At 40.5% G+C, this 11,973-nt stretch overlaps 1 protein-coding gene across 3 annotated transcripts in view; it reads right to left on the bottom strand.

The window, feature by feature from the left end:
- Positions 1–8,629: 8,629 nt before the first annotated feature.
- Positions 8,630–11,973, bottom strand: part of SERPINI1 (serpin family I member 1) — a 104,653-nt gene continuing 101,309 nt past the window's right edge. For all 3 annotated transcript variants that reach the window (XM_007502253.3, XM_056807348.1, XM_056807349.1), the window contains 2 exons: positions 10,958–11,047; positions 8,630–8,936 (listed from right to left, as the gene is read on the bottom strand). In XM_007502253.3, the coding sequence (XP_007502315.1) occupies positions 8,860–8,936; positions 10,958–11,047 (167 nt within the window). In that variant the 3' untranslated portion in view covers positions 8,630–8,859. The remainder of the gene's footprint in view (positions 8,937–10,957; positions 11,048–11,973) is intronic.

Genomic DNA, 11,973 nt, shown 5'->3' with positions numbered 1-11,973 from the left:
GTGATGGAACTCATTCTCTGCTCTTAGAAGAGCAGCTCAGAAGGACTTTCCATTTTCAATGGTCCCAAGTTTGAAAGAGAAATGGGTAAGTCTATTTGATGTAAGGATTCCCTGCACAAACTCAAATGTTAGAAGGATCTCAGTTTACTTACAATGGATGTGGACAGAAAGAGACCTTATGTACCTTACTGACACACTGGGGTTTCTTAGGCCAAGGTTGAGAAAGTTTGTGAATTCATTTGCTGTGTTCAGTCATTTCAGTTGTATCTGACTCTTCTTGAGTCCATTTGGGGTTTTCATGTCAGATGCTAGAGTGGCTGACCAATTCTTTCTCCAGCTCATTTTACAGATATGGAAACTGAAGCAAACAGTTAAACGATTTGCTGAAGGTTACATAGTTATTAAGTATTTGAATAATTTTTACCTCAGGTTTTCCTGACTCCAGGCCTGGTATGACCTTAGGTGATAAAGATAACATACATGTGTATGTATAAAGCTTTCTAAGGTTATAAGTTGGAAGGAAGGTGCCAGTCTACATGGATGGAGGAACTTCTTCCTGGTTTCCTTTTACTGGTGAAATAAATCACAGATTTGGTGACAGACTGGTAGACATACATACACATACATATATATGTCAGAGAAGGAGAGAGGGAAACAGAGAGAGAAGAAAAGAGAGGGAGAAAGAGAGATAAAGGAAGAGAGTGAGACAGAAAGGGAGAGGGAGAGAGAAATTGAGAGAGAGGGATGGAGGGAGAGGGAGAGAAAGAAAGAGAAAGGGAAAGGGAGAGAGAGAGAGAGAGACAAAGGGAGAGGGAGAGATTTTAATTTGCTCACTTTCTAGTTTTTTTTTTAATTGCATGCCCAATTCATTGACCTCTGCTTTTCTTAATTTGTTAATATATGCACTCAAGGATATAAATTTCCCCCTGAGTACTGCTTTGGCTTCATCCCATAGATTTTGATAGGATGTCACATTGTTGTCATTCTCTTCAATAAACTGATTAGTTGTTTCTATAATTTGTTCTTTAACTGATTTTGGAGGACCATATTATTTAATTTCCACTTAATTTTTGATTTGCCTCTTCATGTACCCTTATTAATTATTATTTTTATTTTCTGTCATGTCAGATTCCTTGTGACTATTTGGGGTTTTCTTGGCAGAAATAATGGAGTAATTTGTCATTTCCTTCTCCTGTTTATTTTACAGATGAGGAAACTGTAGTGAACAGGGTTAAATGACTTCCCCACAGCCAGTAACTATCTGAGGCCAGATCTGCACTCATAGAGATGGGTCTTCCTGACTCCAGACCAAGCATTCTATCCATTGTGTCACCTAGCTGCCCCAGGATCAGACAACCAGAATTTAAATCCTGCTTTTGTAGTTTACTGGTTATGTGACCTTGAGGAAGTTAATTTAATCTCTTTGGGCCTCAATCTCCACCTTTGTAAGTAGGATGGGGCCAGGGGGAAAGGCCTCTAAGACCAGTTCCAGTTCTTCATGCACAATTCCCAAATGCTTCCAAGAAAGCAAACACTGATGTAAGTCCCAGCTCCTATGGACACAACTTTTTAAAAATTTTTTTATTTGATTTGATTTTCATGGACACAGCTATTGAGAGAGCTTCTCTTATCCCAAGCAGGATGTCAGTCATTTGGGAACCAAGATTTCTCCCCTTTGTGTCTTGGTATTTAATTAGTAAGATGCCTGGGATATAGGAGGAACTCAATGAAAAGCTGGTGAATGGAATCCAGTTATTTACATGTAGAGGGAACAAGTGAGAATAATAGCATACTGGAAAGGAGCTTTGGGAGTTTCAGGCCCAACCCCCTCATTTCATAGATGACCAGAGGAGTCAGTGACTTATCCCAGGCCCTCTTAGTAGCAGATCCCAAAGTCTCACTCCTGTCTTCTGATTGCCAATCTATGGCTCCTTCCACTCTGACATCTTGACCGCAGTGCACATGGACCTCCTCCCCAGAACTGATAGTGTTTGGGCCCTACTCATTCTCATCCTGATTCCCCCACTTTCACCACTGAAGGAGTCAAGAAAATCACAGCTTCCATGTGGACGGCGGAGATGTGTTTGGGGAGCACTAAATTTGGACTTTCAAATTCATCTTCCCAAAGAAACACTCTTACACAGAGTTGGTTCTGTAGAGGAATGTACATTCCATCTAAATCGGAGATCGATGAAGCTTTTACAGACCAAGCTGAGACTCTAACTACTTTTACATTGTTTCTATGGCAAATGACTTAACGAGGACTAATATAGGGAGAATACTTACAGCACTGATAGCCCATAAATATTGTATTTTAATCCTCAGGAAAATGATAAATTCTTGTGTTAAAGCACTCCATTATCCCTCCTTTTTCTCTCCACTTTAGATCTTACTTATCTATAGACCTTAACTATTCAATTCAGTCAATATTCATTGTGTCTATTAGGGAAGTGAGCACACAAACACAAAAATGAAACTGTTCCTGATCTTAAGGACCATAGAGTTTACTAACTAGCATACAGCAAGAATTCACAGAAATGGCTGCTGTTGAATTCAAAAAGGGGTTCTGAGCAGCCAAAAGAGATGTCAAAAGGTCCTTACCCTGAGCCTTAGGAACCTTATTCTTAGAATTCTAAAGGAACTCACAAGTCCATTTACTTTTATTTTACAAACAACTCTAATAAATTGTTTTTCTGCTTTTGTGGATTAGAGACAAGAAATTAGAACGGTTGGGAAGGAATGTTAGAGGTATGCACCTTGAAGGGGGAAAATGGCAATAAATAATTAGAAAGTCAATCAAAGAAGAACAGCTTATGTTCATTTATAGTAGGGGCACTTTGGGCAGCCCGGAGGGCCATATGATGATATATATTTTACACTGAGGACCCTGAATCTTTAGAAAAAGGTTCAATGATATTTCTTGGGAATGCCATGAAAGAAACTAACTGAAGCATGGAATTGATTTTTAAAAGATTTTAATTTTTTAAGTTAATATTTTGAGCCCTGAAAAAGGTTTGTTTTTATTCATTTGGATCAGCCATATCCTACTTGCCTTGACTCAAGTTGGGGTTTTCTTGGCAAACATAGAGTGGTTTACCATTTCATTCAACAGATGAGGAAACTGAGTCAAACAAGAGAAAGTAACTTGCCTAGTTAGTGTCTGAGAGCAGATCTGAAATCAGAAAGATCAGTCTTCCTAAATCTGGGATCTGTACTTTATCCACTATGCCACTAGCTACTTCCTAAAAAGGGAAGAGAGCCTTAATTATCTGAAATAAATGCACTTATAGAAATAGCATCTTCCCCCAGGATGCTAGCTAAGTAAACCATCACTGAACCTGTGTTTTCTTAATATATCTGTGAAAGAACAAGAAGCAATCAAAGATGACAATGCCATCTTCACTTGCTGTGAATAAGCTGCTCACATTCATTTGTGGGGTGATTATTCACAACCCCCCCAAAAAGAACCAAAATATCATGAGAAACTGAGAGGAACAAGGGTGCTACTATGAATATGTGCTATTACTTTTACTATTACTATTATTATTACTTGTGCAAATGAGCAAGAAGATCCCAGCACAAACAAATTTGCAAACACTTGGTTAAAACATACCAACCTCATTTCAGACAAGAGTCAGAGGGACTCCTTCCCTCCCTGTTTCCATCCATTTCTCACCCCACTCTAGGGAAAAGGTAGTTTGGTAACAAGTTCACTTCTATAAGAGCTGCTTAAAGAGGAGAAGAGAATGAATACCAATGGCCAATCGGATCTGTTTTTTCTCAGAGTTGCTCGGGTCATTCCACTGGCAAACACATGGATATTTTAACCTGTCTCTCTTTCCCAAGTCAGATTGGTGGTTCTCCCATGGATGCTTGGGGAAATCACTTAACTATCTGGACCTCAGTTTCCCTATATGCAAAATGAAGGGTTTGAATGAGAAGAGCTTCCCTTTCAATGGCTAAATCCTGTGATATTAATTTGCTACCAGTCCAATAGTCCAGGATGGATAATTTCTTGTCCTGATAACCCCTGACCAGTTCTATTTTGAATAGGCTTTGATGAAATATTTATTTAATAATAATAATAATAGCTAGCATTTATATATATTTATATGTGCCAGGCACTGTGAAGGATTATAATATGTCCTTTGGATACAAGGAAAAAAACAAATTCAATCCCTGTCCTCAATCATTTACATTCTAATGAAGGGAGACAAGATATACATCAATCAGTACCTACAAGATAAACAAGAAGAGATGGAAGGTGGTCTTAGAGGGGAAGTAAGGGGCAGGAGGTAAGGAGAGAGAAGAGAGCCAAGCAAGGTGTCCTTGAACAAGTCACTTAAAAGTCTTAGGAGCTTCACTTTCTAAATGGCAATGCTAACATCTGCCTGACCCACTTCACATGATTATCACCAAAGCAAGGAGAAAACATTTAATGGAATCTTGGAGAGTCTGGAGACCGTATGTCTAGCCTCCACATTTTAGAAAGGATGAGGTGAAGTCATTTGTTGTGGGTCACCCAGTAATTGAAGGAGTTAAGACTTGAATGGTCTCCTGGCTTCATTTCAGTATGTTCTCATCAAGACCAAGTTACTTCCCTCCCCAGAAGGGATCACAGGCAAACAGAATTAGAACTAGAAAGGATCCCAGAGGCCATCGTGTCTGATCTACTCATTTTACAGATAAGAAAATTGAGGTTCAGGGAGATGAAATTGTCTATAAAAGGTTACCAAGGCAGGAAGTGGAAGAGTCAGGATCTGAACTGAGCTCTGAGGACTCCAAGGTGAGTGTTGGTCTAGCCCCTGAACTGTGTTGGCTCCAACGAGGTAGGCTCAGAACTGAGTCAGGATGGCCAGTGAGGAGCTTCTGCAATAATTCATGTGAGAGGGGATGAGGACCTCAGCTAGGATAGTAGCCAAGTGAGAGGAGAGAAGGCAATCTATGCCATGGAGGGAGAAACCACCAGATTTGAAAACAGATCTGTAAGGTGAGTGAAAATGCGAGGCTGTGAGAAGGAAGGGTGAGGTGGCAAACTAGAGACTGGAAAGATGGTGGTGCCCTCACTGGAAATAGAACCGAACAAATACTTTTAGGGCTGGATTGGAACTAGGGAGAAAAAAGAAAGAAGGCTGATGGTGAAAAGTAGTGTATTAACTAACTGGTGGGTCTTTTTCAGGGTAGAAAAATGACAAGTTTTCAGAAGAAAAGAAAAACACTAAGAATCCTCAAGTTAAATGATGGAAATAAAATAAGTGAGTCAAGTCTTCTTTCTTTTAAGTATTCCCTAATAAACATTAGCAATAAAAAGAGACTATTTCCCTTGAGGTAATGCCTCATATATACAGACATGTACTAAAGTGAAGGCTTTCTGAATCAAGTCTTACAGTAATAAAAATGAAACTGCATTTGGGATTTTTGTAAGATCCACCCAATTGTCCAATGACTCACTTATAGCTATTGATAGATCACTTAGGTGACAGGTAGAAATGACAAGATAAACACGGCTACAACATAATTAATGAGCTTAGGACACAGACTACCACAATCCTGGAATATCAATGTTGACATCAATATCATTTAGCGCAGCCAGAATGGATTATCAATCATAACTGAAGCGCTGTGTTATATTCTACCCAGCTTTATTAATACTGCATAATTCTCTGTAGCATATTTGCCGTAGGAAAATTCAGGGTGGGCTATTAGTCCCTGAGCATTCATAAGTTCTCATGTGGGAATGGACCATATTTAAAAAAAACCCTCAATATTTTCCCCAAGATTTATTTCTATGGTCTAATGATGCTGAGGTAGTTTGTGATTTTTCATGATATGTAATAGTCCCAAAGCTATACGGTAGAATCATTTCTTAAAAATTCTTTACATAAAGTGGTTTGCATTTTTAATGTAGAATTTCCTGTCTTAGACCTTCCTTCTCAGAGGTCTGAGTAAATGATAGAATTTTCCCTCCCGCTATATATAAAGCTACTCGACATGGAAACTGCTTTTATGATTAGTGGCAGGGAGAGAATGCCTCATTAACTCACAGAATTTCCTATAACCATAAACACCTCATAAATAATTCATCTTGTGTTCCATATGTATCCCTGGTGCTATGGATATGGCCACACAGCGAAGGATTACGCCAATTCATACCAAGAGCCTAAAAAATTAATTAAGCTCCAAAACCGTAAGAAATGCACTCATGAAAATATTGCTTTATATTAAACTTTTGGAAATGGTTTCAGAAACAGAATTGGGTTCAACCTTGGCCTTGGTCTTAGTGGGATCTTTTGAATCAGCAATCAGTTAGTTATTCCAACCAACGGTAACATTTTTCTAGTAACCTGAGAAAAAGTTAATCCATTCCACTCAAAGTAATTTATGAATTTTTTTCACCAGCAGAACGAAGCCCAATAAGCAAGCAAAGAAGCTGCCCTTCACTCCTGGGCTGTGTCTGTATGAGGAATATTCAAGGCATTGCTTGTTCCGGTTTACAACTCCAGCCACTTGCCTTCTTTATGAGCTGGATTTCTACGATCAATTTGCTCACTTGTTTTGTCTCTTTGGGGCTCTTGCCATACTTTTGGTTTTATCTGGAAGCAGTAAAATGGCGGTACATCCAATTCGCCTTCATTTGAGGGTAAAAAACTTTTCCAGTAACGAGTGGAGAAGCGGGGACTGGTACCTACACATTTTACATCATCTCATGCTTTAATGAAATGAGTTTTCTTTACTGGGGAGGGACCAAGAGACTCCATCTTTGCATTTCCCAGGAGGCAAGGGATGCCAAGATCTCCCATAAATTATGGCTACTAAAAGGACCAGGATGGGGCACCTGTGTACATGTCAGTTCCTCCCATGGCGCCATAGGAACCAATTTAGAGTAGGATGGAGTCCAGAAGTCATTAAGGCATAGGATAGAGGGCCTGAGGGAAACTCAGAGGCTGTCTAGTCCCAGCTTCTCATTTCACAGTGAGGAAGCTGAGGCTCAAGAAGGTTCACTTAAGATCATGGAGGGAATAAAGGTTGGGGACAAAATCTGAACCCAGCTCCTCTGATATCAGAATTAGTTATTTTTGCCTTCATGTCCCCAATACCTACCACAATGCCTGGCACATACCAGGTGCTTAGTAAATCCTTGTTGATTGACTAAATGATTGTTGAGGGACATGAGTAGGCATGAGGTACATTACTAATGAATTTCTGTAGATGAGAATTATATCAAAGAGATCTAAGACTACATAGGAAAAGGACAGATCAGTCCCAAGGCATTAATAAGGGCTACTAAAATCTTTAGCCCATAGGCTCCATTAGTATCTATATCACATGAAGAGATATAGAACATGGATTCTTTTTTATTTTTTTTATTTTTATTTAAAAAAAACATATACCTTGCATTTTAGAAATAACACTTTGTTTTGGTTCCAAGGCAGCAGAGAGGTAAGGGCTAGGCAGTGGGGGTTAAGAGACTTTTCCAGTCACACAGCTAAGAAGTGTCTGAGGCTAGATTTGAACCCAGGACCTCCCATTTCCAAGTGTGGCTCTCAATCCATTGGAGTATGGAGTCTTAACCTGGGGTCCATTGATACTCAAATGTGCATGGAGAGATTTCAGAAAGTTTGGGACCTTGGATGGAGAAAAAATGGCATTTTTCTTTTTATTAGCCTTGACTGAAATTTGGCATTTCTTTCCAAAATGAATATAAATGACCAATATTATTCTGGGAAGGAGTAAAAGACTTTGCCAGTCCCCCAAAGGTAACTATGACACAGAAAATTTAAGAACTCCTGATGGAAAAGAAGACCATGGGCACACTGGGTAAAGATTCTCTGAAGGATTTACAGGGAACATGGACAAGAATGAGTTGCAATCTGCAAAGTCAGAAGGTGTACCCAAGCCTGTGCAATCAGAGATCCTTTGAGGTTCAAAGGATTTCTCTGGAACCATCTCTTGCATAATCCATGCTTATAAAGGGCTGAAAGTTGGGGCAGAATTGGATAGAACACCAGGTCTGGAGTCAGGAGGATCTAGGTTCAAATCTGTATGATCCTGGGCAAGTCACATAACCCCCATTGCCTAGCCCTTGCCCTTCTGTCTTAGAATTGATACCAAGATGGGAAGAAAGGGTTATACAAAATAAAAAATAAAATAAAAAAGAGAGGACTAGGGAGATGTTAATTTTGATGGCAGAGAGGAAAGAGAGCATTCCAGGCATGGAAGACAGTCAGAGAAAATCCCCAGAGCTGAGACAGACTCACTGGATTGAGAGTCAAGCTTAAATATGGGAGATCCTGGCTTCAAATCTGGTCTCAGACACTTTCAAGGTGTGTCACCTTGGGTAAGTCACTTAACCCCCATTGTCTACCCCTTGCCTTTTGGCACCAATAGATGGTATTGATTCTAAGACAGGAAGTAAGGGTTAAAAATAACGATAATTATGAGAAAACTCATTCACCATCTCTCCTGTGACTTTCATAGGCAGCTCACAAGGAAGCCCTCCTTACAGAAAAATAAATCTGAGACAGAAAAGGGTTCAGGAAAGGCAACAAATCCCAAAGAACTGGAGACTTCTGCCTATTGAGCACTCCGAGGGCTCAACATAACCACTTGAAAATGAGAACCAGACCTGTTCATGTGTACAGTATATGGTTTTATTTTCAATACCAACACAGTAACCACAAGGACAGCAAGAGGACCATGATGGCGATAATACGGAAAGCATTCTTTGACAAGACCAGTTGGCCATCCACGTGAATAGGCTCAGAGTATACATTGGAGAACACAAACCTTAAATAGATACCAGTTGCAAACATGGTGTGCTCAGTGACAATTTTCCTTTCATGATGTGAGGGGAAATATTTACAGCTCTTCAAAATCGTGTCCACTCGTGTTCATTGCTTCTGGGTGCATGACTCTTCCTATGAACAAGATGGTACCTACGTCAGAGTGGGAGGAAAAGCACAGATGAGAATTCCATCGCAAAATAGAGGGGAGACGTTTTTATCTTTTTGTGTTTTAGTTGGTTATTTATAGCGTGCCAATCAATCAATCAACTTTTATTAAACATCTTCTCTGAGCCTGGCACTATTAGTGATTCAGAGACAAAGGCAGTTTTTGTCCTCAAGGTGCTTACAACCAAAGAAGGAGATAACATGTAAATGAATAAATAGGAAGCAAGCTGATGAGAAACAATCAGCAGAGGTTCTGGAATTAAGAGGGGTTCAGGTTCTTCCTGTAGAAGATACAGTTTTAGTTGGGACTTAAAGGAAGCTAGAGAGGTCAGGTGGCAGAAGGGAGGAAAGAGAGCATCCCAGGCATGGAGGACTGCCAGAGAAAATTCCCAGAGCTGAGAGAGAGTCTTTTTTTGTTCCTGGAGCAGCCAGGAAGCCAGTATCACCAGACTGAACAGCCAGTGGTGTTGCAGAGTAAGGTCTAAGAAGATTAGAAAGGAAGGGGCAGCTGGGTGGCTCCGATCTGGAAATGAAAAGTCCTTGGTTCAAATCTAGCCTCAGATATTTCTAAGACTATGTGTCCCTGGGCAAGTCACTTCACCTCAAATGTATAGCCATTACTGTTATTACGCCTTGGAACCAATACTTAGGATCGATTCTAAAACTGAAGGCAAGTTTTAAGAAACAAACAAACCAGAAATATGGAAAAGTAGGAGAGGACAAGGTATTTAGGGGCTTTGAATGCCCTACTGAGCATTTTCTATTTGATACTGGGGGCAATAGGAAATGCTGGAGTCTAATGAGTAAAAGAGTAACACTGTTGAATTTGAGCTTAAAGGAAAATCATTTTGGTGGCTGCATGGAGGAGACTTGAGGCAGGCAGACCCACCACAGCTATTGTAGTCATCCAGGTGAGGGGGGACGAGGGTCTGCATCAGGGTGAGAGCAGTGCCAGAGGAGAGAAGAGGGCATACTGGAGGTGGCACGGAAGGGCTTGGAGGAGGGCAGGGGAGGGGAGAGGGGATGCGATGGAAGAGAGTAAAGAATCCAGGATGACTCCTAGGTTGTGAGTCTGAGGGCTGGAAGGACAGCGTTTGAGAGTTGGAAAGGACCTGGGCATGCATCAAGTTCAAATGTAACTTAACCTTTTTTTTTTTTGGTGACCCAGACCACCCTTCTGCAGCCTGGCAAAGTCAAAGGACTCCTCCGAATAATGTTTTTAAATTACTGGAGGAAATCTTAAATGTTAGTTAAAAGTTAATGAAAATAAAGATGGATTTTGTTCCAGTCCAAGTTCATGGGTCCCCTGAAGTCTGTGGTCCCTGAGCCTTAGGTCAAGAACCCTTGATCTACTACATGAACTGATGCAGAGCAAAAGGAGCAGAACCTGGAGAACATTGTACACAGTAACAGCAATGCTGTGCGATGCTCAACTGTGGAAACTTGGCTACTCTCAGCAATACAATGTTTCGGGACTGTTCCAAAGAACTTATGACAAAGAATACTATCCACCTCCAGAGAAAGGACTGTTGGAGTCAGAATGCAGATGAAAGCCTGCAATTTTCCACTTCAGTTTATTTACAGTTTTATTTTGGAGTTTTGGTGTTATATGAGTGTTCTCTTACAACAATGACCAATATGGAAGTATATTTTGCATGATAATACATGCATGACCCAGATCGAATTGCTTGCTGTCTCTAAGTAGAGGGAAAGAAAGGTGGGAGGGAGACAATTTGGATCTCATAATTTTGGAAGGTGTATGTTGAAAATGGTTATGATGTGTAACTGAGAAAATAAAATATGTTTGAATAGAAAAAAAGAAACTCTGATTGAATCTAATCTGTGCTGTAAAAAATTCCTTTCATTCTCAGTTTCTTTTTTGGTCTCCAAAGTACTCTTGAAAGGTGACAGCTATCAGAAAAATGGGGTACCAAAGGCAATGTCTTCTCAGGCCTGGAAAAGATTCAGTGTGACTCGTTAACAAAGGTTCAGCACTCATGACTCACCTGTTCTCCTATTCCTGATAAGAAAAAAGAATGGATGGTCCACGATAACCTGGGGATAGAGCACGGCCATGCGACTAATGGCAATCATTCCTGTGAAGAAGAAGGGAAAAGTGGCCAGTCAGTGACACAGGGTTGCAACCTAGACTTTATTCAGCAGTCTGCAAACTCCTTTCGTGAACCAGAGCCTCAGAAACTGCCTCTCATCTCCCCAAGAAATTACTCTTGCTCTGGATGTCACCAAGAAATAGGACCAACAATCTCATCTAAGTGAAAAAGGGGTCCAAAGTAATTACACGTCTGCTTATGCTCTGAGAATGATTAAAAACGGCACGCGGAGATTTATGCCCAATAACACAACAGGAGTGAGAGGCCCTGAGTGAGTTCTAGCAGCCACTCCTTTGCAGAAGTGAAAAGATGTCAACATTTTGCCTCTCGCTTAAAAGTACAAAAAACAAGTCGCGAATAGCAGGCTAATTCAGTCACCGTCTCCTGGGGAGGGTCCTGTTAGCATTCTCAGGGACAAACACTTTTGTGTCTTTCCAATGGAGATTTGGCAGGTTAATTCCTTTTGAGCCAAAGGAAAGAGCTAGAATCCTTCTTTCTAACACCAAACACGTGTCCAGGGAAATCTCTGTTTAGCAAGGTCAGTTTCTTCAGCGGCATAATGAAGGTCCTGGCCCCCATGGCCTCTGGTCTGTTCCAGCTCTTTGTCTACAAGCCCACAGTCTGGGATGACTGCCCCGTAAATAAAGGCATAAATATAATATTTACAGGTCTATAAATACTCTAAGTGGAATACATCCATTATACTGTATCCACTTGAATTTTCTGCATACAGGTGAATAAACGTATAATCCAGATCTGTATGGACATCTTCAGCACAAACACACACAATTCGTAAACCTCTGTTAAAGCGAGTGGAGGGTCTTTTGAAACTGCTATGTTCTCCCTGCCAAAAGCTGCCTAATTAGTTTGTTGTCTCAAAGGCCCAGAGGACTGTAAAGGTCATCTCTAAC

Source organism: Monodelphis domestica, chromosome 8, assembly GCF_027887165.1.
Source record: "Monodelphis domestica isolate mMonDom1 chromosome 8, mMonDom1.pri, whole genome shotgun sequence".
NCBI lineage: Eukaryota > Metazoa > Chordata > Mammalia > Didelphimorphia > Didelphidae > Monodelphis > Monodelphis domestica.
The sequence above is the reverse complement of the archived record's forward strand: the minus strand, read 5'-3'. Positions and strand labels throughout refer to the sequence as shown.